The sequence below is a fragment of the Amblyomma maculatum genome, chromosome 2 (genome assembly GCF_055883805.1).
Source record: "Amblyomma maculatum isolate TAMU_Amacu chromosome 2, ASM5588380v1, whole genome shotgun sequence".
Classification (NCBI taxonomy): Eukaryota; Metazoa; Arthropoda; class Arachnida; order Ixodida; family Ixodidae; genus Amblyomma; species Amblyomma maculatum.
Window position 1 is genome coordinate 51,779,696 of NC_139345.1, and position 25,755 is coordinate 51,805,450.

The following is a 25,755-nucleotide window of genomic DNA, read 5'->3' on the forward strand; positions in this document are numbered from 1 at the left end:
AAAGAACTAGAAAGTAAACATAATATTCGCGCTCAGGAATGAATGCAGTTTTTGTTTCTTGCGTAAGAAAAAACGTGTCACATTTTTAATAATATTTTAACTTGTTTCTAACGGCCTCTCTCGGCCACTTATTATCCGCTGCGTAGTTGCCCAAAGCTCAGAAATGGCTCAGACCAAAGCTTTTTTCATCCGCGGTATGAGTGCGTCGTCGGCCCCGGTTCAACGTTCAACGTTGCGTGCTGCGTACAGAGTGGGTTATCTGTAACAAACAGTCAGTATTTCATTCTGCTGGTTGTGGTAGAGCTTTACAGCAAGGCGAAGACTGTGTGTGCTCGATGAGAAACTGATTGCCGCTGCATGTGCGCATTTCCGGACGATAGGACAATGCTGCGTCACAGCTCGGCGGCTCGGCTCGGCCTCCCAGGCACGTCGCAAAAGTGGTGGCTTGTTTTACGGATACACGTCTGCATGAGCGGCGTATCGCTGCATGTTTTAGTTGAGTGGTGAAGGTGAGATTTTATTGCCCCCAAGACGCGTGCCGCATTGATCTAAGCCTTCCGTTCCGCTCCCTTTGCTGCGTGTTTTGCTTACTGCGTCGTATTACCGCACCAACGTTCGCTGAACGTGCTTTAGTTGTTATTACAGTGATGTTCCTATTGTCAATGGGATCTTTCTCATGAACATGTTAAATGCTTAAGTTGTAAATTTGTAACCTCACATTGACTCCTTTCAGTAGCAAATAAAGCGCGAGTAAAATATGGCAATCGTGAACAGGGCGAGATTTATTGGAGCGAAGCTACATCGTAGATATTTTCACTTCTCAGACGCATTAACTTCTAAATACTAGCAATCCCAATTTGAATTGCTTACCTAAGCTCTTGCCAGTTGGCGTTCTAGCGCTAGCGTTAGTTATTCCGTTCGTTTGTTTTTGTTGTTCTTTGACGCTGATATGTACTTTATTTGTTAGCAAGATCTTTCACCCTTTTATAATCTCACCGCGTCTCGTTTGGAGACCTACGCTCAGGAAATTTTGTTATCACGAGGATTTCATGAAGACCATGACGAATGAGCGGTGGTCGCTCTCCTACACTTAAAGATTTCATTGTCGTGAAGCGTCTATGTAAGCGTGAATTAATAAAGCCTGGCTTTCTATGCAGCACAGCTTCACTCATTTATGCCCTTAGTGAAATGCCTCAAACCATGTGGTTCTAACCATGTGCTTGCCGAATTCACTTGAAGGCTCTTTTTCACAAACGTGCCCGAAGAAATAAGCCCCAGAATGTGTTTACATGACGCGCGACGAAAGACTAGGCTAACGACGACGGAGGCAGAACGATGCTATGATAAGGTGGTTAAAGATGTCGTAACATTTCAGTTAACGTAAAACTTGACAGTAGAAATCCATGTCAAGTAAAGTTGGCTGAACAGTTACGGTGTCCATTTTTCTGCCTTATACGAGCATCGTTCTGCCTCCGTCGTTGTTGGCCTTGTTTTTCGTTCATAAGTAAAAAGACAATCAAATTCCCCGCCAAAAGTACGTTACTGTGACGTCACAAGCAACGTCACGTGTTTGTTGTGCCTCACAGTTCGCAGGGGGCACTGGGAAACTAAAGCCTCGCTCAGAGTCGACACGCAGGCTTCTATGGGAGTTACGCTACCATTTGTTCTTCTACCATGCAGGGGTTCCGTCCGGACGATCGGACCACAGTTCCGGTGTTATCGCGCGATGTCGAACACAACTCCAGCCATTTAGAAGGTATCGGAAAGGTTTCACTGCGTCAAAGGTCACCTAGAAACATTTGAGAGGCATCGGTAAAATCCGCCACAAAGAACAGCGAAATTGCCCACAACGGAGCCACGGATTACAAAAGTTACAAACACAACAAACCAAAACAAACACCGGAAGTAGTAGAGGGTGAGCCACTTCATTCTTCGTTGTTGATATCACAAAAAATACTTTTTTTTGCGTATAACATTACTGTAAGATATTGTATGTAATTTATTAAGAACACATTGGCGTTAAATACTGACGTCCTACGGTCCGTCCTGGTGCTACACTGACGTCCTATGGCCTATGGCGATCGACATGGACTTTTGTTTACGCTTGTTCTTCCTGGCTCTCTTCCATGTGTTTACGTGCTTACGTTTATAAAACGCAGCTGTGCCGGGTGCTGGTTTTGTGCTTTTGCAAAGCATGAACGAGAACTTGTTTGCTTCAAGGATTTTTGTATTTATTTGTCTTAAGGTCTTATGCTGTTCTTCAAACATCTTCGCAAACCACTTTCTTTGGAATCATGACGGGGTGATGAGCAGTTTCGCCTCCCGACGAAGTGGACTGATACTTCAGCTTTGAAGAATGCCCTACGCTTTGGGTGTCTGCAGGCAGGGCATCTAATACAAAACAATGTCTCGCACTCCCTTAGTAGTCAGTATCGCACACGTCAACACGTCTTATCTGCGATTCATTTTGGGTACATTGAAGCGGTGACATAGACAATCATGTCTAACCACGAGAAGCTCGTCGTGCGACACAGAAGCTCTCAAGATGGTCAGTCTTGTGGGTGCGGAAGACCAGCGTTTCCCATCAATGCGGCGGCTCAGATGTCTCTGAACTGCAACGCCTGCAAAGCCGGGGATGACGAGGAGTCGCCGAGACTTCCTAGGATACCCATTCAGAACATAGTCCTGAGACTTCAGTATCGAGAAATTTACGCCGCAAATCAGAATGTGTCACCCCTACATGTTTCAAGACGTTTGCACCAAAACGCCTGTCCAAACTTCACGGTGGTAAACGTGGAAAAGCCGCCGTGCTTCCTTCGAAAGTTTTCGCCTGATGGCAAGCACCTTGTCGCATTTTCGTCGGACCAGACCTCAATAGAGATCTACTGGTACCGGGGTCCTTGTGCAGCTGCACATCTTCTGAAAGGGTACAGCGGTGACCATCTGGGATCAGGAGCCGAGTCCGCTCAAGTGCGAAGCACTATATTTAATGAGTTCTTCCGGCTGCGTCATATTGTGAATGTTTCGGGGAATGGTGGTGAGCAGCTGAACCGCGAGTGCAGCTTGTTTACTGATGACTGCCGCCATGTCATTGTCGGGTCTGCAATGTATGTCCCTGAGGAACCGCATCCCTTTTTCTGGGACATGCACCGCAACAATGAGTCGGTGTCGCCAAACCCCCGCTCCCCTCTAGAAGACTACTCGTTGCACCTTGTGGATATGGTGACAGGAACACTGAAAGACAAGCGCACATTCAAGACAGACAAGATCTTTCTGTCCCATAACCAGGGACTCTACCTTTACCGAGACACTTTAGCAGTCCTCTCGGTGCAGCATCAGACAGTTCACATTTTTACGGTCAGTTATGTTCTGGATGTCAAAACAATCAGTGCGATATATATGCTGCTTGTATGCTATTGTAGCGTGGTATTACACGTCTTGACTGTTCCTCAGAAGCAAAAATTGGTTGTGTGCTAAGAAACAAAGATTTTACTTCACATGATAATTTCATGGCTTTTATACTGGCACTTGGATACAGTGTTGCACTAAGTTTTTGACACTTGTTGTACCTGCATTCAAGTTGTTTCAGGGCCATTCGAATGTGACTTGCTTCATTCTTCAAAGCAGGCAGAATGACTGAATTGCAACTGTTTTGCATTGTCTCGTTTTTTGCTTACAGTATGCTATTTGGGAAGTAGAAGCTTTAGCATTGTTGCTGCCCGCAAAATCATGTATATCTTCTTAATGGCAGAATAATTTTGCTAGACTTAAAAGCAATGAAGATATCAAAAAGCATTACACTGTGAAAAGAGCCTTATCAACATTTTTCTTTAAGGGTTAATCAGCTCATGAGTGAAGACTGATTACATCATAGCACAACATTCTGCACATAAAGGTGGATGGGGCAAGCAAGCAACTGTTTATTTGAAAAAAAAAAAAAAGGTGCACTTAAATACATGCTTGTTGAAATCGTCCATCATATCAAGCATGGTGATAATGTCTGTGCCCTTTGTAGCAGGTAATCTCTGCATGTATTTTGCGGCATAGCCAGACAAAGAGCCCATAGGAAAATACCTGTACACGACTTGGATACAGCGACAGAAAAAGCCAAAAGCACCAAGCTCCATGTGTGCCATGTTACCTTCCGCTCTACACTGTTCCATGCTCCTCCCAATCTTGTAGCTACGTCTTTGTGACAGCACCATACATGTGACAAAAGTGATAACACCACATGTATGTTGCCAGGAAACGTTATGTACATTTCAAGCGCACTGGTGTGTCGCTGAACTACTGAGCAACCCCCTTTTTGGATAAAAAAAAAGCTTGATGGATTTAATTTGCTGCTGTGTCACAACGTCTACCTAAAATAAGATCTTTATATCGGTCAACTCTGATTCACATTCAAGAACTACCTTGTACTCCTAAGGCACTTTATTCCATTAGTTAAAAGGGGCAATTTTTGACAAAATGCAGGGCATCTTAAAAGAGCTACATAGCCTAGGTTTGTTAGTTGTAGCTAAATGTAATGCATTGAGGATGCTTAGAAGGCACTGACTTGACTAAATGCTGCAATTTTGTCTGCTTTGTAGCCACAGAAAATTGAAAGCTTCTTTGTTTGATGAGAGAGCACCATTGGCTCTCAGTCAGGGTATTAATGTTGGTGATCCAAATGTCTTTTTTCCTCTTCTAGTTGAAATTAAGAAGAAATGGGCAGGACACGTAGTGTGAAGAGAGGATAACCGATGGTCTCTAAGAGTACCCAATTGGATTCCAAGGGAAGGAAAGCGTAGTAGGGTGTGGCAGAAAATTAGGTGGGTGGATGAGGTTAAGAAGCTTGCAGCGGTCAAGTAGATGCAGCTAGCACAGGACGGAGTTAATTTGAGGAAAATGGGAGAGGCCTTCGCCCTACAGTGGACTTTTTGATATAATTCAGGGCATCTTAAAAGAGCTACATAGCCTAGGTTTGTTAGTTGCATAAATGTAACGCATTGAGGATGCTTAGAAGGCACTGACTTGACTAGACTCTGCACTTTTGTCTGCTTTGTAGCCACAGAAAATTAAAAGCTTCTTTGTTTATTAAGAGAGCACCATTGGCTCTCAGTCAGGGTATTAATGTTGGCGATCCAAATTTGTTTTTTCCTCTTCTAGTTGAAATTAAGAAGAAATGGCATTACACCTTGAGTGTGCTACAGATTTAATATTTGTGAAGAGTATAGACCTTTGCAATTAGGGCCCCCTGGGCGCCTCCATATTGCACGCTGGGCTGTTGTGTGCGGCTGACGTCAACACGGTGGAAGTGGCAGCTGAACCAGTTTGCAGAAGCCCAGAAAGGTGTTTTGGCATCCTCCATGCCCGATGGAAAGGTCTATAGTCTGGCTTATGATGATGATGATGATAATGATCTGTGTTAGTCCAGTTTGAATCATAAGTGGTGCAGGCCTAAACTGACCTTGAGAGTTTTGGTCTGAATGGTTTCCTAGTTTGTTTGCTATAATTAGTGCTGTTTTAGAGCTTGCAGCAAAGGCCCGATATTGCTCGTATACAACCAACTTTGAGCACTTAAATACCATGCATTTTGTGCAGAGGTAATGCATAGTGGCGTCTGTGACCTTGCCATTCATCTTCTGTTGTCAATTTTGGTGTCTCATAACTCCGAAGGCAGGAAATCTGCCCATGTACAGGATATGGTGAAACTGTAGGCATATGATTGGGTTTCATCATCCTGGTTTTTCTCAGCTTTATTCTAGTTTTGTTTTGCCATGTTATAACCTTGATGGCTACTGCAGCATAAATTTCCTCAGATTACTGTGCTCTTTATGATTTGATTTTGTTTACGGAATTTAACATCCCAAAGCAACTCGGACTATGAGAGACGCCGTAGTGAAGGGCTCTGGAAATTTCGACCACCTTGGGTTCTTTAACATGCACTGACATTGCATTATGGCTTTTATGTGGCAATCACTTATTGAGGAGTAAAATATGCCATTTAATCAGGGTATTAAATGAGATAGGTGACAGTAGAATCAGTGTGCTGTAAAAAGCGGAATGTAGGCCTGTTGAAATGCAGTATGTATTAGAAATCTGCAGTCCTACTAAATTTTGTAGGCCCATAGTGGCAAGCTTCCTTCAATTTGAAGCTGCTTTCGGACATAAAAAAGATCTGTTCTATAATGCATTCTCATAAGTTCTCTTTCTCATACCCCGCAGGTCACAAAAGATGGTCAGTTTGTAGATGTTCGCACTGTGGGGCGCTTCTGCTACGATGATGATGAGCTGCTAGTGTCATCAACATTCCTAGCTGGCGGGCGAAGTGACAACCGACCCTACTGCGAGCCCACTCTCAACTCATTGAAGCATCGCCTGCTGGTTCACCTCTACCGTCAGGTAGCATTTTGACATTTGTAAATGGGGCCACTCATGCCACAGCTCAGACCGAGTGTCACTTTTGCTGCGGTTGTTACCTTATGTTTGCATTAAAATGTATTCAGACAAAAAATATTTTAACCTATCTGGGCAAGTCTAGAAGGTGCTGTGTTTAATGTGTTCCTCTTTTGGAGGCCAGCTTATTCTGAAGCGAAAGTGCATTCCCTGCCTTTTGTATATACTGCTTTTTGTACAATGGTCAAACAAGCTTTTCAGTTTAATGACTGAAGTTTAACGAATAACAAAGGATAAACAATTAAGACATTTTAACCTCAAGTTGTGACTTGTTGCCAATTGCAGGTAGCATGTGTGCTTATTCAACTTACTGTGGAATTTTTCACACCACTGGCTACATCCTTGAGGGGTTAGGAATTTGCTCGGATACTTTGCTCTTCATGCTCTCCTGCACTTGCCTTCCTCTAAACATGGTACCCTTCACATCAAGTGAAGTGGCACTACACCATTTGGGAAAGGCCCCACTGTGGTGGTGCAGTGGTTAGGGTGCTTGAACACTGTGCCCAAGGATGCGGGATCGAATCCCGGCCTCGGCGGCCGCTTTTCGATGCAGGTGAAAAGCAAGGCGCCCATGTGCTGTATGATGCCAATGCATATTAAAGAACCCAAGGTGGTTGAAGTATTCGGAGCCCTCCACTATGGTGTCTCTCATAGCCCGAGTCGTTTTGGAATGTTAAACCCCATAAAACCAAACCTAAAACCAAAACCATTCAGGAAAGACACGTTTGATGTTTTTGATACCCACATATCCAGCTTCTTATGAATTCATCTCTTACAGATCGGTTGCAATCAGCTTCTGTTTCTTCATGTTAAATTGCATGATTTTGCTGCAGTGGGCAGCTGAAAGTGATCTGTCGGCCCAAGAATTATACTGTGTGCATTACAGCGAACCCGGATATATCGAACTTGAAGGGGATCGTGAAATAGTTCAATGCATTGATAATTCGATTTTTAAAATGTGCCAGTAGATGAGCTCTTCTGTAACCCATAATCGTGAATACAGCATATCCATGGTAGGGAAGCACTTCCTGCATCGACATGCTACCCGCCAGCCACACTATACTGATCACATACTGGCAGTGCACAGCTTGCTGCGAGCGTGGCGACCCACGAGGCGCATTCGAGCGCTGAGCAGTACCTCACCCCTGGTGTCGAGAAGGGAGTGCTTTGTGCACACCCTCACTAAAGTGTTTTTAACTCTCACTTTCAGCTTCGTGGGTCAGACCAGATCGTCGGAGCTCACAGTGCTTGCGTCGCGATGGGGCTAACATGAAAGCTGCAGAGGACAGTGCTTTAAGGGAAAACAAGCGCCAGTAATTTTTTCTACTGGTGCACTATAAACACAATAATAACTCACTTAAAACTTAAAATTGGGTACAGTTGGCTTCTGCATCATCGTTAGCAGCAAAGCAGGCCCTGCGGCAGCTGCCCGGTGCATCGAACACTAGCTCTTCACATAACAGTAGTGTTGTGTTCAAAAAAAGCATGCAAAACCAAAGACCACTTCCAAAACGACTTGACGCTTATATCATCATGCGGTTTCACAGTGTTGGCACTGCTAATAGGTGCCGAAAGATGCTCTTTAATCTGGAAGCCGCATCTAGCTGCATGCGCGCAAAATTATCGCGCGAGCTTCATTAGGAGAAGCACCCTTTGCAGGGGCACAGCACACAGTTTGATATATGAAATGTTCCATTAGCAGCAGATTGATAAACTCGAATCACGCTTCTATACTTGTGCATGGGATTTCCAAAAGGATATTCGGACAGTTGGTATAAGCAGCAAATCGATATCCGGGTTAGATTCTACTGTACTCTGCGACAGCTTTTCTTGCCAGTGGAGCAAAAGCTACGGAGTCATAACAAGCCCTCCCTGCCTGCACGGCGGAATAGTTCTTGCTTGCAGTTTTCTCCTAACACATGGTATACTGTCAGCATTCATTATTTAAGGGATATTTCTAACATCATTGAAAATTTTGATTGTTGAAAGTCAAGAAAAAAAAAAGTCATGTTGATTTCAACATATTTGCTTGGCACATCCAGTTACAAGAAGCTTCCATAAGATGGTGCCAGCTGCCACACAGTGTGAGCGTGTCATTGAAAGAGCAATGTGCTAAGTTGCTAGGCACATTAGTGAGGCTGAACTGTTTGGTGAAACATGACAGTTACAGACACTCCGCCCCTCTAGCCTTCCCTTAATTGCAAAGAAAAGCTGTGGCTGAGTGTAGACCTGGATGATAAGAAATGTATGAGCCTGAAATATGTTATATTGTGCTGACTGTCAGTGCGTGATCAGGTGAGAATATTTAAATGCTTATTATTTACTATTGCCATAATGCTACCTTTCTTTTTTCCCAATACACTGCTAGGCTGAGGCTGAAAGGAACCCAACAGCCCTGCGCCAGTTCTTCCAGCACTTTGACCAGCTGTGTGACCTTCGTCTGTGGAAGATGCAGCTGCTGGACGAACAACACCTGCTGCTCAAGTACGCCAGTGAAGATGTGGTCTCGTTCCGTCTCTCAGACCCAAACTCCCAGCCATCCTTTTTCGTGGTGTACAACTTGGTCACCACCGAGGTGCTTGCCGTTTACGAAAACACCTCGGAGGAGCTGCTGGAGCTTCTTGAGAACTTCAGTGACCTGCTGCGCAACGCGGCACTCCACTCTGATGCCCAGCTCACGTGCTCTCCCTCTAACAACATTCACGCAAGACTGGTGCAGCAGAGGTGAGGCTTCTACACAGTGTATTAATGTGGTTGGTTTCGTGCATCCTGCCACAATAGGGGCTGCACAACATATTTATATTGGCATGCCCAGAACTAAGAACACATTAATTACGTCTCCACTCTGTAGCATGCTTTTCTGCACTGGAGTCAAATACAGTAAAATACTTTCTTCAGTCAAATCTGCTATGTATACAGTAGCAAACAAAAAGGTATGATATTCAGTTTTTCGTATTAATTTAAAATATTGTGAAAATAAATTACTGATTTGCTATTTTTGAATATCTTTTTGTGGAATATATTGGCCTTATCTTCAGCCAGAAGTAGTTCGGGGTTCGTTTCATTTGGGGAGTTTTTTTTCTTTTGTCCTTGTATGGGTGTTTCCCATTGCACTCATTTTCTGCTTGTTTTAAATTATGATGAACTTGCTGTAACTTTCATGTGACATATTTTGTGAGTACATAGATCACTGCACATTTTTATAAGCAGAGGGCTGGTAGGTGTACAGTCACCGTGACTACTCAAATGGCAACCCGTGACGAAAACTCTAGGATGAAACACTGTCAGCTTTCAGTGCTTTTCAAAATAATGCAGTAGGGGGCTTTGCAAGTTTTGAAGTTATATAAATTCTGAAGAGGTTTAAGGAAAGGCCAGATCGATAAAGTAAGTTGTCAAAAAGGACATTGCTTGTTTTAGCTAAGAAAATCCTTGACTTTTCGTTGTTGACATTTACGAAGATTTTTCTCTTGTATTAAAGTCTGAAGTGGCCCCATAGACTGTGAAACATCACACATAGCTTAGCGACTGCAGCGCAGCTCAGTACCTGCACACCTGTGGAAAGAATCGGGCTTCCTGGATGATGTAGGCAAATTAAGAACTGACATGGATTGGTGGCAAATGAAGAATAGTGCTTTTGTTAGCTGAAGTTCTTGATGTGTGGAAGTGATAGGATCTGCTGTTTATATGAATCTCATTATCAACTTTTCATGTTGAACCATAGAAGCAGAAACATTACGGTACAGGCACATTTCTCCTTTTCTAGGGTTGGTCTTCTTCACTGGATTCAAGGTATAAGCATCAAAGAAATTCATTAGGTAACTGTCGGAAAGATAATAGTTCTTTAGGCATGCAAGAATCTGCACTTTGGATACGTGAAAAAAGAAGATTATGATGACAAAATCACTATTGTGAGAAATTGGTAAAAGGCGACGGTTAACATTATGAAGTGCTCAGTCCTGATAACCTTTGCATTAGCTGAAAATCTTTGCATACGCTCCACCCGTCATTCGAGGTGCAAAAAAAGCCAGCCGCAGTGAGGGTAATTTTTACCAGCTGCTGTAAGAGTGGAGAAGCAATGGAGAACGTTCATTGGCAGGTTTCTGGACTCCATGCTTCAGTGTTGCCAAGTAGTGACTGACAAAAAATATTCCTGTGAAACGTGCTGATGGTATTATGTTACTATTGCGACGAGTTATTCTTGAAATTGGTGTCCCATTTAGTAATAAAAGCCACATTATCACCGATCTTTTCACATAGTGAAAAAGCAGCTCTTGACCGATTTTCTGGTGGAACGAACTGTGACATAATATGGTTATGCATTTGGTTGCATATTGTGTAAGAACCGTGACACTACCGTCCCAGTGGGCTCATGCTCAAGTTCTAGTCTGGTAAAAACAAAAAAAAAATGAAATCGAAAGACTGAAATACATATCTTTTCGTTCACTACTGTGTATAAATATTTATATTTCAAGGAAAAAGTTCAGTGTTATCAGGGAGATGCTGCACATAAGCTCATTCCTTGTCCCGCATTCTCGGACAGCTTAAAAAGAGTTTCACTTTTTGCTGTCGTAATTTTTGTATTGTTTTTGAAATCATGTACATTCGAACCCGGATAATTCGAATTTTGGTTATATCGAACTCATGGAACATCCCCTTGAAAATCCCATGTAAAAGTATAGAAAATCTGTGTCGTTTATCAAATTCAATTTCACCAGTCGTTCGATATATCGAACTCCACACCATGCACTGGAAGGTGCGTCTTTCCCAAAAACGGTCGCATTACCAGCAGCCGTTTATCGTGTGACATTTTCAAGCCACGCGCGGAGGGAATGAGAGGGTACAGTTCGGCGATGGCTGGTCTAGGGCAGCGCCACGTCCTTTCCCCAAAATCGCCGCATCTGCGGTAATCGTTTGCCGCCGCCAGCATGCGATGTTTGCAAGCCACGTGCGGGAAAGAACGAGAGTGAACCGGTTCGGCAATGGCCAATGCAGCCATGGTGTTTGGGAGAGTGGAAAAACGTGATAGAGCGAAGTGAAAGGGTGTGCCATGCATTCTGCTGAGCTTGCTCTCTCTCTTTCTCTTTCCCAGCCTTCGTACGCAGCAGCACGCGCTATGCATGCACCAAGCCAGCTCGGCCTGTGGCAGACAGAACGTCGGACGCTTTCTCCAGCGTGTGTTGTGAACCCTCAGCGCGTGGTGGCTGGCATGCGATGCATGTCTCGTTTTGCTGAACGTGCTCAAGCTGTGGCAGCTGTAGACATTAAGAAGCAACAAATTTTTTTTGTTTGTTTTTGTGGAGTCAATCATTCTTGTCGTGCTGAATGTGCGGCATAGCGTAAGCTATGGCAATTGCGGACGTTAAGAAGCGGCAGATTTTTTTTGTGAGAGTCGTCCATCCTTGCATCTATGAATTAACGAAAGCACGCGGTCAACTGCGGTCATGACACCGGCTTTTAGCACTGTTCGCTTCAAATGGCATTTGCAGCTATCCCGCTTTCCAATGATTTTGTGGCAGTGGACTACGCCTGCCCCAAGCGTGGCGTGATAAATCGGACCAGGCTTGTGCAATCAAGCCATCACGAAGCACTCTGCCAAGTTCGCTCTCCGCCACAGGAGCTATCAAAAGATAGACACGCCATGACGTTATCGCGTGGCGTGATAAATCGGACCAGGCTTGTGCAATCAAGCCATCACGAAGCACTCTGCCAAGTTCGCTCTCCGCCACAGGAGCTATCAAAAGATAGACACGCCATGACGTTATCGCTGCGCAGCATCTTGGTGCACTCTGAAACGGAGGGACGCGCCACCGACAAAAGGCTGTTTCACATGGAAGCGAAATTGCTTGCGATTTCTGCCGCGGGAACGCAAAACCCTGTTTTGAACTATCGCAGCGGCTCTAGCAGCAAGAGCGACGCAGTTTCATGGAAATTTTTCGCTCTGTCGCTGCCGCTCGTCACTAAGTTCGCTCAATCGCTTGCATGTGAACCAGCCTTAACGCTTGTTTTTCCTTCAAATTCTCGGGGGCAAAAGTGGAGGGTGGATTCGTTATGTGAGTGGGTTGATTACGCAACAAATACAGTATCATTTTTCACGATCTTAAGCAGCATCTCAGACCGATTTCTGTATATCGAATTATCGATATATCGAACTATTTCACAATCACCTTCGAGTTCGATATATCCGGGTTCGACTCTAGTACATGCAAGAAAAACTGGTTTGTAGTAACTCATGAGCTAGCAACATGAAGCAGGCAGTTAAGAGGAATGCATGTTTAGCAATACACACACAGCTCTGCAAGCTTTGATAGGTATACTGTGTCTACGTGTGTGTATTTCAGTTATTTCAGTACTTTATTTCAGTACTGACATACAGTGATCCAAATTTCCCATACCCAAGATGTCATTGCATTGCTTCTGCTCTATTTTTCATGATATATGTTGATATAATTTATTGAATGGGGCAGGTTCAAACAGACCATCGTCAATGCCCGTTACGGTGGTCAGACGGAGGCGGTGAAGCGCCTTCTGGCTCAGTTGCCCATCAGCTCCCAGTCATACAGCAACAGCCCCTACCTGGACCTGGCCCTCTTCAGCTACGACGACAAGTGGGTCTCTGTCTTAGAGAGGCCCAAGGCCTGCGGGGACTACCCCATTCGGTGAGTGTGAAAGGCCATTTTCACTCATGGAGTGCCGTGCCCTCAGACGGCCGAAGGCCATTCAGCATCATCACGAAAGAATGTGCCTCTTGGCTTGCTGCTACAAGGATCGATGAATAAGGGAAGGTAATCAGACTCTGTGGTCAAGCTTGAAAGAAGATAACCTGTAGGGATGAGTTTTATAAAGGTTGCTGCAAGAATGCGAAGATGTAAGTTGCTACTATTCCTTTCTTTTTGCTCCCAACTTTTCTTCAGTCAACTTGTGGTGATGTATTTTTGTCGAAAGCAACCCAGGGAGACAGAGTGAAAATACAACACCGAACAGAGCCACGTGAAGGTAATACAAACTGCGGGATGGGATCCCGCTGGTGTGGTTGGCAGTGCCGTGAGTACTAGTATAATGTCAGTGTGGGCTGCACAACCTACAAGACACTAAGAAGCATAAAATGAGTATTGTTGTCAGGCTTTGACTGGAGGCATTTCTAGCAGCAAGCCTGAATAAAATATACATGGTTATACATCTCTCCTACAGCTGGATAGGTGAGCTGTCTTTCTAAGCGCATAGGCTGGGAGTTGTGTTTCTCCTGTGTTTTTCGCAACAACACACCCAAGATTACACCTCAGGCATAGAAATGCTGGCAATCCAATACCTGTGTGCGGATTAGAGACAATACTGGGTAGAGTGGACTGTTCTAAAACAGATTGGTGGTGGAAAATAGCACATGGCTTTGCGTAGTGCCAAGGATCACTGGTGACAGGTAGCTTTTAGTATATCTCTGCACCTCTGCCTCCTCCAGGCTCCCTAACCAGGCTGCATTGCTAGTGCCTGTCGCATTTGTCTATTAAGCATGCGTTTTTCACAACATATTTCTAAGCGTGTGTAAATATATTCAAAATTTTGAATAAGAATTGAATATGTTTATTATTCGATTTGTAGTCTATTCTGAAAACTAATATTAGGATTTGTCCGAATATTCGAAAATTCTTGGAGAATTTTCTTCGGATACAGTAAAATTTAATTAATTTGACCCCTGTCGATTCGAAAAATTCCAACTAGGATTGCATTCCCTGCCGAGGCCCATGTAAGCCTGTTGCGTTGGACAGTCGTTAATTCAGACATGCGAGGGATCGCACTGGTTAATTTGGATGGGTGATCGGTTCAAGGTACGACCTGCACTGCTAGCGATTATTGAAATAGACCTCCATAAACCCGAATTGCCCAGAACATTTATGCCCGCGCACATCGCTGTGGCTGGCACAATGTCGACCAGAAGGTCCTCATTTTTAAAATAAAGCTCCGCCGCACAGTTTCACTTTCATCAACATCGCAGCATCCCACGACTGCGGTCGGGCGTGCACATTGGCCAGTCGCGCGGTTTCGTACGCTGCTTTACACGCCACTTTGTGATTCCGGGATGGCGTCCAGCTGTTCAGACGCTTACGCATCCACATGCTGCTTCCAGGAAGCTGAAACTGCATGCTAATTATGCGATTTCACCACACTGCGCGCTTCATCGCAAAGCTTTATCATGTGGGCTGTATAGTAAAGCGTCCTCTAAGACTCAGCGGGGGCGTTTTACGAAGAGAGGGTCACACACTGCAGCATCGCTCTGCAAAATTAGTAGCAGAGGCTTTTATGATAATGGAGAAATTCTTTTCAACGTTCCTCAGAGTGTGTGAAGCACTTGACGGAACTGAAAAAAAGAAAGTCGTACTCTTTTGGGTTTCATCTCAACTATATTCAACTATCACGCGGGTGTTCATCGAATAAAATTACTGTGATGCAAACGGTTTTAGAGTGGAAGCTCAGCTACTCGGGGTACAACTTCACATTTAACTTCGCTGGGACCGAATGACCTTGAAAGGCTGGCCAATGTTAAAGTGGGTCTTGGACAAAGTGAATAGTGTACGTGCTAGGACTCAAACCACCATCTTCTATGTCCCAGCCGAGCTTGCATACTACTGCTGCATTCAGAATACCTGAGCATGAGTCCATAATTTTCCTTGTCTATCGTAAGGACGCCGGAGGGTGTTGAGGAAAAGGACAACAGTGGCAAAAGGGAAGAGAAGGGAAATGTTAACAATAGGTGCACTGACATCACATCATTGTGACATTATTTGAAAAGCAGTAAAGCTTAATTAAAGTCAAACTGTGTAAAAAAAACTGCTTAGTAAATCATGTATAAAGAGCTTTTGCTCATATAGCTAGGTTTAAGCCATGCTTAAACCCCCTTTCATTTACTGCAGTTTTTTCAGGCCCATACAGTAATTCAATTTTTTGGTCAATTTAAACTTTTTTTTTTTTCTGGACACAAATTAACGAGAGTTTACTGTATTTGGCAGCGATATGACAGCCTCATTTGATTGCGTGCATGTCCATACTGTACAGTAAACTGGTATATAGAATCTTGTATAATATTTATACTATACTGTAGGGCATTCAGTTTTGTGCAGTTAGAGCTTAATTTTGTTTGCAAATACCATTTGCAGTTCTGAAATGTTTGCCATTTTTATTTTTCAGTTTTTTCTTTATTTTTCAGTTTTTTTTTTTTTCACTGAGCAGATGTTCAGCTTGCTATTTGGAGGCATTTTTTTCTCCATATTAATATTCAATAAATATTAGAAAATTTCAATATTCCTATACCCTTTGTCTGAAGTGAGTTGCATTGCCTGGTAGTTATAAATGATATTTCCCTTTCCAGTAGTTGTACAGTACAGTAACACCTGGGTAATTTGATCTCAGTTGATACGAAGTTGCCATAATTCTCAGGATGTTTGCAGTCCTGAATTTCGTAATGCAAGTTTTACTGGATAATTCAAGCAGGGAGTTGGCACCGGCCCAGTTGACTCGAAGTCCTGTGATGTTCTGCAAGAGCGGACAAGTTTGCCACTAGTAAATGCAGTGTCTTGCAACTTGTAACAGAGGCTCAAGCCTGCATTAAGCAGTGTGACTGTTAATTGAGTTTCTCAGTGCTTCACACACAGGCACATATGGCCATGCCACTAGACTTAACACAGGGCATGATCACTCTCAACAAAGCGATCTCCTGCAGTTTGCCGATCCCCGATTGCTATTTGGAAGCGTGTGACATGCGTAGACCATGCTGGCACTGTAGAACCCAGTTCCTACTTTGTGCATGCCACACACTGCGCCGAACTCATTATAAATAACACTGCTCGATTGACTGAACTGTATGAAAATGCTGGTGAAAGAACTGTGAAAAATCTTTGCTAGTATAATTTAGTTATAGAGAGAGGGGTGCACGAATATATTCTGTGGATATGGAAACCAGTCCAATTGATTTTCAGGCTACTGGCAGTGAAGTGGTAGCCATATAGAGTGTGAATGAGCTTCTGTCATAGGGGCAATTGATAGTTAAGCCTAGAATGCGGCTTTGTTGAATGCAGTGGTAAAAAACAGCTGCAACGTGCTGCGTGCACTTGAACAACATGTCATGCTTACAGTATTTATTTTGGTTTGATTTTGGATAATTTGAAAGCCCAGTAGATTTGAATGTCTCATGCTCTGACAGGCTTCAAGTTAAAGAGGTTCTACTGTAGCTCTCTCTCTCTCCCTCTCTGTCTGTGTGTGTGTGTGCGTGCGTGTTAAGCACCTGTGCGCCTTATTTTAAACTGCTATTTCATGGTTGGTGAGGGGAAGTGTCAACAAAGAAAGAGAACATTGGGTTCACACATGAAGTAGCCATTGTTATTAGCTCACAGGATGCATGCTCACTACTATGCTCACGCTATCTATAGCATTTATTTTTATTTTTTTAATTATTCTCGTGCGAAAATGGAGTGTTTACAACTTGTGGCGGCTTGTTGCAGGATTGGAAAGATGGTTTTGCATTTTTCGTTTTTTCTCTACCATTTAGTGGTAAAGTTTCCTGATGCATAAAAATTGCCTGCAGGTTTTACGCACGTGACTCTGGGCTGTTGAAGTTCAAGATTTATGCTGGTCTGCAGGGGCGTAATTATGCTCCGCCCGCGGCGCGACGACTGGTTGCCTTCACTTTCCACCCATACGACCCATTTGCCATCAGCGTTCAGCGGACCAATGCGGAGTACGTTGTGAACTTTCACATCCACCATTCAGGTGTATCCTGAGGCTTTTCTCTGACATGCCTACTGTTTAGAAGTTGTTAGGAACATCTCGGAAAGCAAAAGCGAAGCATGTTATACTTCCTGTGTGATCGTGAAACACACATAAAACAAGGTTGCATGTTCAGCCAGGTTATTTCACAACATACTCATATATGTACGTCTTCTACAAGGCTTCAAAGCAGTAGTGTGGCATTATAGCGTGGGAAGTATTTCTCTCTAAGTACTCGTTAGTGAGTGGAAATATTTAAAATTAAGACCCTGATGATTTCCTAAATGGAACCATTTTTTTTTTAAAGGAAATGAATATTGTGTACATCTGGCAAGAGCTGGCTCACAATATCATTGTGTTACCCTAATAGGCGACAGCCTCACCTTACGAATTGTTTGTTGTGGTGTAGTCATGATGGTCGCTCATGCTTGTGAATTTCCTCACTTTCATGTTGGGTGCTGACGATAGTCAAAAATTTTATGATGTTTATTTGGGGCCCCATTGTTGGCCACTGTCAATGACATAATGCAGTGAAAGCCAGTCAAGACTATCTCGGTAATTCAGGCGCTTCTGATTGTGTATTTTGTTCATATGAATGTGACATAGTGTGCACACTATATTAATTTTTATTTTTGCCTAGCAAGAGGATGAATGATATTTTGAAAGCCACCAACCTTAGCATATTAAAGATATGCATTCCGTCATGCACACTTCACAGACGGTCCGATCTGCAAACAAATTAAGATTTCTGCTTGGTTTTGCGGATGCAGTGAACACCCATAATCATGTAGCATGCATCTAGTTGCATGAATGTTGTAGCTGTGATGTTATTAGGGGTAAGAATGGTGCTGTGTACATTATACTGTCAATATTTTTTGCGTACATGTATGTGTAATAAGGGACTTTGTTCAGAAATCAGCACCATATAAAGATAGTGCAGCCTACAAGGCCACAGTGTTCTTTCCCTGAGTGGGAGCCCCCTTTCATCATGCGATACCTGATCTAGCCATTGTGTATAATTTGCCGCGACTAATAACCTTTTGCCCTTGTTGGTATCAGAAATGCTCACAAATGGCTGGATTGTGGCTTCATGTTGCCATAAGTGGTTGTAATCGAGTCACCATTGGTAATATTGGTGATCTTATTTCTTTTTAGTGTAGTTGCCAACACTGCTTTTCGTGGTGCAGGTTCCAATGCTTGTACAATAAAACATTGCAATCGTGCTTTGAACAGGTGTTTTGCACTGTTGTTTTATGAAGCTCATTTTGTGCTTTTTATTTTCAGTGAAGGTTTATGCACAAGTAGGCCACATTCGTTTTTTTTCCTCTGCATCTTTTGTGCTTGCTTACTCATGTTCTTGTTATACATAACAACCATGTGCTTGCGGACCGTCAAAACGGCAGTGCTGAAAATTGCACATTCAAAAGAAAGTTGCCGGTGTCATTTAGAAGTAAATAAAGCAATGTTTAAAAAAACAGGTAAGAGCACAGTTGAAAGCTCTTATTTGTGTTTTTTTTTTTTGTGGTACAATGGACTAGCACCCCATTTTTTAATGCTTATGACAGCAGTTTCAATCACCGTTGCACTAATAGATTTTTTTTTACGAAGCATTAACAGCACACAAATTATTTCTCATTCTTAGAGGATGTGTTGTCGGAAGGTTGCATACCTGCCAACTTTTCCGATTTGCCCAGAAAACTTCAGATTTTTGACCGAACTTTCCGGTTGTTGCATCCGATTGCATGATCATTGCCCCAAATCTTAAAATAAGTGGTGTCTACCTGCGTAAAGAAGGCAGTGTGGGTTTGAACAGACGGCTCCGTGGTGGTTAATCATTCCTTGTAGGCGATAAATTTGACGGCGGCTGGCTGTGGCGCGCAGCCGCAGTAGATGTAGAAGCTTCGCTGGCCTTGATTTCGATCTCCACTAAAAGGCAACTTCTTAGCGCACTTGGCAGTGAAGTTTGGGTGGCGGCTTTGCCCAAACTTCACTCCACCCAATCCTTCTGTGTTGCACTCGGCCGCTTGTCTCATGTTGCTGAGCTGCATGCCCGTCGATGGCGTGATAGGTCATCTTTCGAAATCATCACAACCAACAACGGTCGCGGAAAGAATTGAGTGTAAAGTGGCTAATAATGGTTGCGCATTAAACTAAAACGGTGCGGCGATGACGCCAAGAGAAAACGGCAGCGGCACCTCGCCGATCGGTTCGCGTCACCCGGAAGCGTAGCGAGATTACTCTGCAGCAGCATGCAGAAGTCTCTAGACTCACCTTTCATGCATGCTGTTGCTGCTTGTGTTTCGGCTAACACTCTTTGGATACCGCATCCTAAATGTGTCCCCCCCCTTCTTCCCCTATGATGCAAATAAAAGATTTTCTGATATTTGATCGTGCCAGTTTGGCAGGTATGAGGTTGCAGTCTGAGATGCTTTTGAAGTCTTTAGGCAGAGTCACTGTTTAGGGCTGTCGGAAGCAGGCAATATTTTTTTTTAGTTAACGATGCAAGGCATGCAAATAATTTGCTGTCTTTAGTACGAGTGTGCGTTACCTTTTAGGTTGCATTCTGTGTCACTTTGGTTCCAAACTGCATTTGAAGAGCAACAGGGATCTTAGAACAGTGAATATTCGGACTAATTGCAATGAAATTGCAGTCTTAATTGTTTTTTGCACCGATTCCAGGTATCTAATTATTTTTCTGATGTGTCAATTAGTTTTCAATATATTACACATTTTCACTCCTTTGTTCGCAAAAACAATAGAAAAAGAGAAACAGTGTCAGGAAACTATTGTGTACTAGCATGTGGCTAGGTAGTATCTAGTACAAGAAATATAGTTTTGGAAGTACTTTTTTTGACTAAGCTAGTATTAGTTATTTTACAACTAGATGAAATTGAATGTAGGGATGACTGGTTCACGAGCAATTTAAATTAGAATGCAAAAAAATAAAATAAGCAAGCACAAATCAGTTCCCAACATTGTATATGTTCATTACTTAGCAGTATTCTGCTAAGTAATTGCTTCTTGGATTTGCTGAAGCCTTTCCCATCTTATCAGCAATATGACTGCTCTTACAAAATTGAATGGTAATGTTTCAAGATTTTACATGTGTACAATTTATTTCTATGTTGATCTTTGTGAAAACCTGCAGGGCTAACAAAAAGCAATTGGTTCAACTTTCATTGCATTCCCACTGGCATTAAGATTCTTTTTTTTTTATATCCCCACAGTACATAGTTTCAGTCTGAATTTTTGCAATGCAGTGTCATAGACATGTCTAGACCAAAGGGAAAAACTGGCAAATCTGGAAAACAAAGGACTTTTTGACGTTCAGTGTGGTTCTAGGAGAGCAACAAAAGGGGATAAATAGATCAGTCAAAGAAATCTGCTTCACAAGGTAGTCATCTACTCTGGAAAATAGAACAGATGAAAATGCTGCCTGCTTGAGCATTTTTCAGATACGCAGAACCAATGTGGGTCACTGAACAGTCGTTTGAAAGTACTTCCTGGTATATTTCAATAATGAAACTACAGGGTGGCACAGAAAATGATGCATGCAAACAGACACAGATGTTAAAATAAATAAAATTTTTGTCCATTTTTTGCCATTTTAAAGCCACATTCTCATTGAAGTTACTGCACATAGTAGCTTTAGTATTGCTGATTTTTTTTTTTTGTGCATGTGCTGTCTGGTTTTCATTGGTCCAACACTAATTGCTATTGGTGGCCCATTGCAGAATAACAGATGTGAATTATGGCTTGATGTCATCCGTTCCAAAAGGGTTAGAAGCAAAGTTCAGTCAACATGTGCACGAAAAGCTGGTTTAACTGAAAGATAAAGAAAGCTGCCATGCACTGAAAGGCTACAACATGAGAGGAGGATTTGTATGTTGCGATCATAGTACAAAAGCATTTCACAACCCTTTTTTGTAACGTCACATCTTAAATAATTCCCAGCCAAACTAACTTGCCCTCCCTTATTTACATTTACAATAGACTGATCCCACTAGCTGGTTTCACGACTCCACCACTGCTGCTGTGCATGCTGGTACATGTAGACATCCGGCCGCTCCAACTGCCCGGAGCGCCTGTGCACCGTGTTTCTGAATGATTTTTAACTTGTGTGTGTTTGCCAGATTTCATCGGAAAAATTCTTTTGTTAAGTTCCTGGATTCTAAAACAACAACAAAGGAGAAATGATTATCATTTTATCTATTAAGTGATAACTCGTGCAGCTCGTTCGGCCGAAAAGTCGTCGGTGGCATTGGCGTAGTAGTAGTTGTTGTATAGCTGTTGGCACCGAATGTCGCAAATTCTTGGGCCTACATAAAAAAATTGCATCATGGTAAATTGTGGTTCTAGTGATTGATTGGTTGATTAATTGGATTAGTTAATTAAATCATTCTAATTAATTTATTAATCAATGAAAGATGAAAAAATAGGAAAAAAAGAGGGCACAAATGTGTCAAAATTCTCAGAATGAAAAGCCAACAATTTACGATTGTAATCAAGAAGATATAGTATCTAATTGATCAATTATTTAGTTGAAATAATTGAAAGAGGCGAGAAATTGGGAAAAAAGGGGGTTCAAAGGTGTCAAAACGTGCGTAATGAAAAGCCAGTGCTCAATGCTGCTAATTAAGAAAATTTAGAATGTGATAACTGATCACATATTTAATTGAAATAGTTTAAAAAAAAAGGAAAAAAAAAAGTGTTCAAAGGTGTCAAACTGATCAGAATGGGAAGCCAATGTTTGCTGATGTGTATCAGTGTATAAAAATAAAACAAAAATATATAGAAAGAAAACGTGAAAAACCATCTGTGTGTATAACGTCAATGTGTGATACCTTAACGGCGGAGCTTAAGTGCACCCCTAATTTTTACCCCGATAGCAAAAGCTCTGACAGGCATCACTTCAGTAAATTAGCAGGATTGGACAGAATGCAGGTATCTTTTTACAATGTATAGCACCTTTTCAAAAGTAAATAAGTGTACTGCTGCAGCTTCTTGTATCAAAATGTAAAGTTAGTATATTTGAACATTGCAAAGAATATTATCTTGGAGCACATTTGCCTTCGTAAGCTGTATTTCCCCTCTGCCCATTAGCAGTTGTACATGTAAGGTATTTCGCTTCATCTACACTGTTCTTATCCTCGCGTGTTATTACAAGTTGCAATATTTTATGTGTGAATGCTGTGTTACTACAGCCCTCTGTACATAAGTGGCTTACATTGTTTAGTTTACAATGTAGGTAGCAAACCCGCATTTATGCAGGCGTGTACCTGTGTGGTAAACATATGTACAGGGGCAATAAAAAGAAATGCGAACAGCACGGCATCTGCGCGCTCTATCATTCGCATTTCTTTCCATTGTGCTAGCACATGCATGGTAAGAAAAAGTGACTAGAGTCGTCCGTGATTGTATCGTGCATGACTTAGTATTTTTTGTTGTTACCACCAACGCCACAGCGAGTAGACCATGCACTTTCATCATGATGGTACGCCGAGGCGTCAATATATTTTATTAACGTAACGTGCTTCATGCAACTCTTTGCAAAACAGCTTAGCCAGGACTGTCTCACTTGAGATCAGCTAAACTTTGATGAGTCATCCTCGAGGTTATCAGTATCCCTAAAACCTCTCCGCGATGATCCGCGGACACAAACAAAAGACGTCACCTACTGTACTTATGAATAAGTAGACCTCCCTGTTATCAGGGGGTGTTGTGCATTATTGGTTGTGTGCGAAATCCACGTAAGCACTATTAAGGCATGAACGACTCGGTGCCGCAATTCAAAATTCTCCGCAACCTCCGTTGTATACCTATGATGTCCGTCACGAAGCTTACATAACGTCACACGCATCGCAAAGCACGCGTGCTAAAACAGCACCTTAAAACATTCGTTTGCATGGAAGTGTATTCATACGCAGCTCAAATAATACAATACTGTGCAATCAGTTCGTAACAAGGAAAATAAAAAATTAGGACAAACCTGCACCGTTAAGGGCATGATGTGATAGGGTTTCTCACATACACAACCACACACCCTGTTTCTCACTTTTTAAATTTTTATTTATCTTTTTTAATATTTTTATGGTTCTCTTTTTCTATTCTTTGTTTGTGCATGGGTACATAGCATCATCAAACATTGGCTTTCCATCTTGAGCATTTTGACACATCTGAATGCATTTTCTGTTTTATTCAACTATTTTAATTCATTATAGTATTGATAATTTACTCATCTCATTGCTCTTTTATTCTGAGCATTTTGATGCCTTTGAGCCCCTTTTACCAATTATTCACATTTTTAATTCTTTCATTAATTTATTGATCAATTACACATTATTTTTCTAATTAACATCATCAAGCATTGGCTTTTCATTATGAGCATTTTTATACCTCTGAACCGTTTTTTAACAATCTTTTCATTTTTGTTTCTTCTTCAATTATTATATTAGTTACGATTTCTCTAACTCATCATTTATCACTGATCATCATCATCATCAGCCTGACTATACCCGGCAAGGTGAAGGCCTCTCCCATATTTCTCTAACCCAGTTCTGTGCTAGTTGCATTCACTTGACCCCTGCTAACTTCTTAACCTCATCCGCCCACCTAACTTTCTGCCACCCCCTGCTACGCTTTCCTTCCCTTGGAATCCGGTTTGTTACCCTAAGTGACCATCGGTTATCCTCTCTGCACTACATGTCCTGCCCATGCCCATTTCTTCTGCTTGATTTTTACTAGAATGTCAGTAACTTCAGTTATTTCACTGACCCACTCTGCATGCTTCCCATTTCTTAACGTTACCCCTACCATTTTTCGTTCCATGGTCCTCTGCGTTGTCCTCAACTTAAGTAGAACCCTTTTCACACACACGCACGCACGCATGCACACGCACACAGAGAGAGAGAGAGAGAGATAATGTTTATCATGGTTATCACTCATCAATCTATTAATCACTAGAACCACAAACTACCATATGAATTTTTCCCCCATTGTTTCCGACAAGAGGCGCTGACTATGCTTACGGCTCTTCCACGAAACAGGCTGCATGTGTCGCTAATGGAAAGACCCTTAGGACGTTTGCCTTGCATGTGGCAGTCAGTGTAATTTTGTAAAATAATGACACTGCAAATTTTTAACGGCAAAGTATGAGAAATGTGCATCGAGTTCGTATGGAGCAGAGATTGCAGTAGTGCAGTTGCATGTGTGCGCGCTGACCAGCCGACTACATACAACTAACATGGTGACGGTGAAACTTGTGGAAAACCGATGCATGCGCAGATCGGTCAGCGGGATCGGTCTATTGCACAAGGGATGCTGATGCAGACCGTATGCTGCCATCTTTTGGCAATGTTGGTCCCTATGGAAGTTTTATGCTAGCATTTTACATATACCTCGTAAACCAGTGCATATTGAACATTTATCATCTTGTATCAGGCCTTTTGAGTTATCGATGTAATTGGTGTTTGTTTCTGTATAGTCTATGCCTTGCATAAAAGAAGGCCAATAGTGGAGACTATGATTTGGGCTAGTGCTATACCTAACCGCTTGCCCTCACCGATCATTCCTAAGCAATAGCAGCATCAAAATATGCTCATTTGCAGCAGTAAAATAGAGAAAAATTCAGTGTCATGCACATTGTGGGCAGTGTGCGGAATAAACATTGACGAATGATCAAGTGACTGAAAATGCCCTGGCAACTTCAGACCTTGAAAAACTGTTCATGTTCTGAACATGTTGATGCAATATTTAAAACTTTCACTTGGTTGAGACAGATATTGAGTTCAAGGAAACTAGAAGCCCAAAATCATGGTCTGCTTGGCCATCTGATGCATGCACGCATGCTTCAGATTCAAGGTTATTTTACAACCCAGTTTTAGGGTATGATAAGGTCTCTCGCTATGGTATATACTGTTAAGATGCTGCACTACTCTGATGGATTTTCTAGCAGCGACACTTTTTTTTTTTATTTGAAGGCTTGCTATGTGGCACTGATGGAGGCTGTTTTTTAACTTAAAGGAAGTCATGCAAGTCTATTCTCTTCAAGGAACCGGAGCAAACTCCGGCTCTTAGTATTGTCCATTAGCCACAAGTGTAAATGTTGCTCCTTTGTAGCCAACAGTCCAACTTCTTGTAGTCGTCCTATTCTTGACGGCTGCATTCCTGGACAAGTCCATAAAAGGTGGCGAAGATCCACCTCTGCAGCTGGCCTTGGGCACTTAGGGCATGTGCTCTGCGCCGCATCCTCTTCAGCTCTATCGGCACGTCACCGACGGGGTAAGGGCCACCCCAGCCCTAATCCTTGTAAGGGACACCTCCTCCATCATACTCGTTAGGCTATGAGGGAGGGGGTAAGGGCATGTGCGCTTTTCCTTACAACAGATACCAAGATTGGGAAAGTGGAGCAAGGATCAAATGGGAGGCTTGTAGGAGAGGCACTCGTGTTAGGGGCTTGGCTTCTGTGCTAGCTGAGTGGAGATAGTTGGTGTAGTGCTTGATTAAAACCTTCGCAGACTTCAATGTATTTGTAGATATATTTTTCCTCATAATTTTACAGCACAC

General features: G+C 42.6%; 1 protein-coding gene across 1 annotated transcript; it reads left to right on the top strand.

The window, feature by feature from the left end:
* Window positions 1-2,050: 2,050 nt before the first annotated feature.
* Window positions 2,051-17,627, top strand: abo (de-etiolated protein 1 abo). Its single transcript, XM_084594141.1, has 5 exons — window positions 2,051-3,357; window positions 6,208-6,384; window positions 8,807-9,162; window positions 12,903-13,094; window positions 17,009-17,627. Exons 1-5 carry the CDS (start codon window positions 2,500-2,502, stop codon window positions 17,202-17,204), a joined length of 1,779 nt encoding a protein of 592 aa, XP_084450267.1. The 5' UTR covers window positions 2,051-2,499; the 3' UTR covers window positions 17,205-17,627.
* The last annotated feature ends 8,128 nt before the right edge of the window (window positions 17,628-25,755 follow it).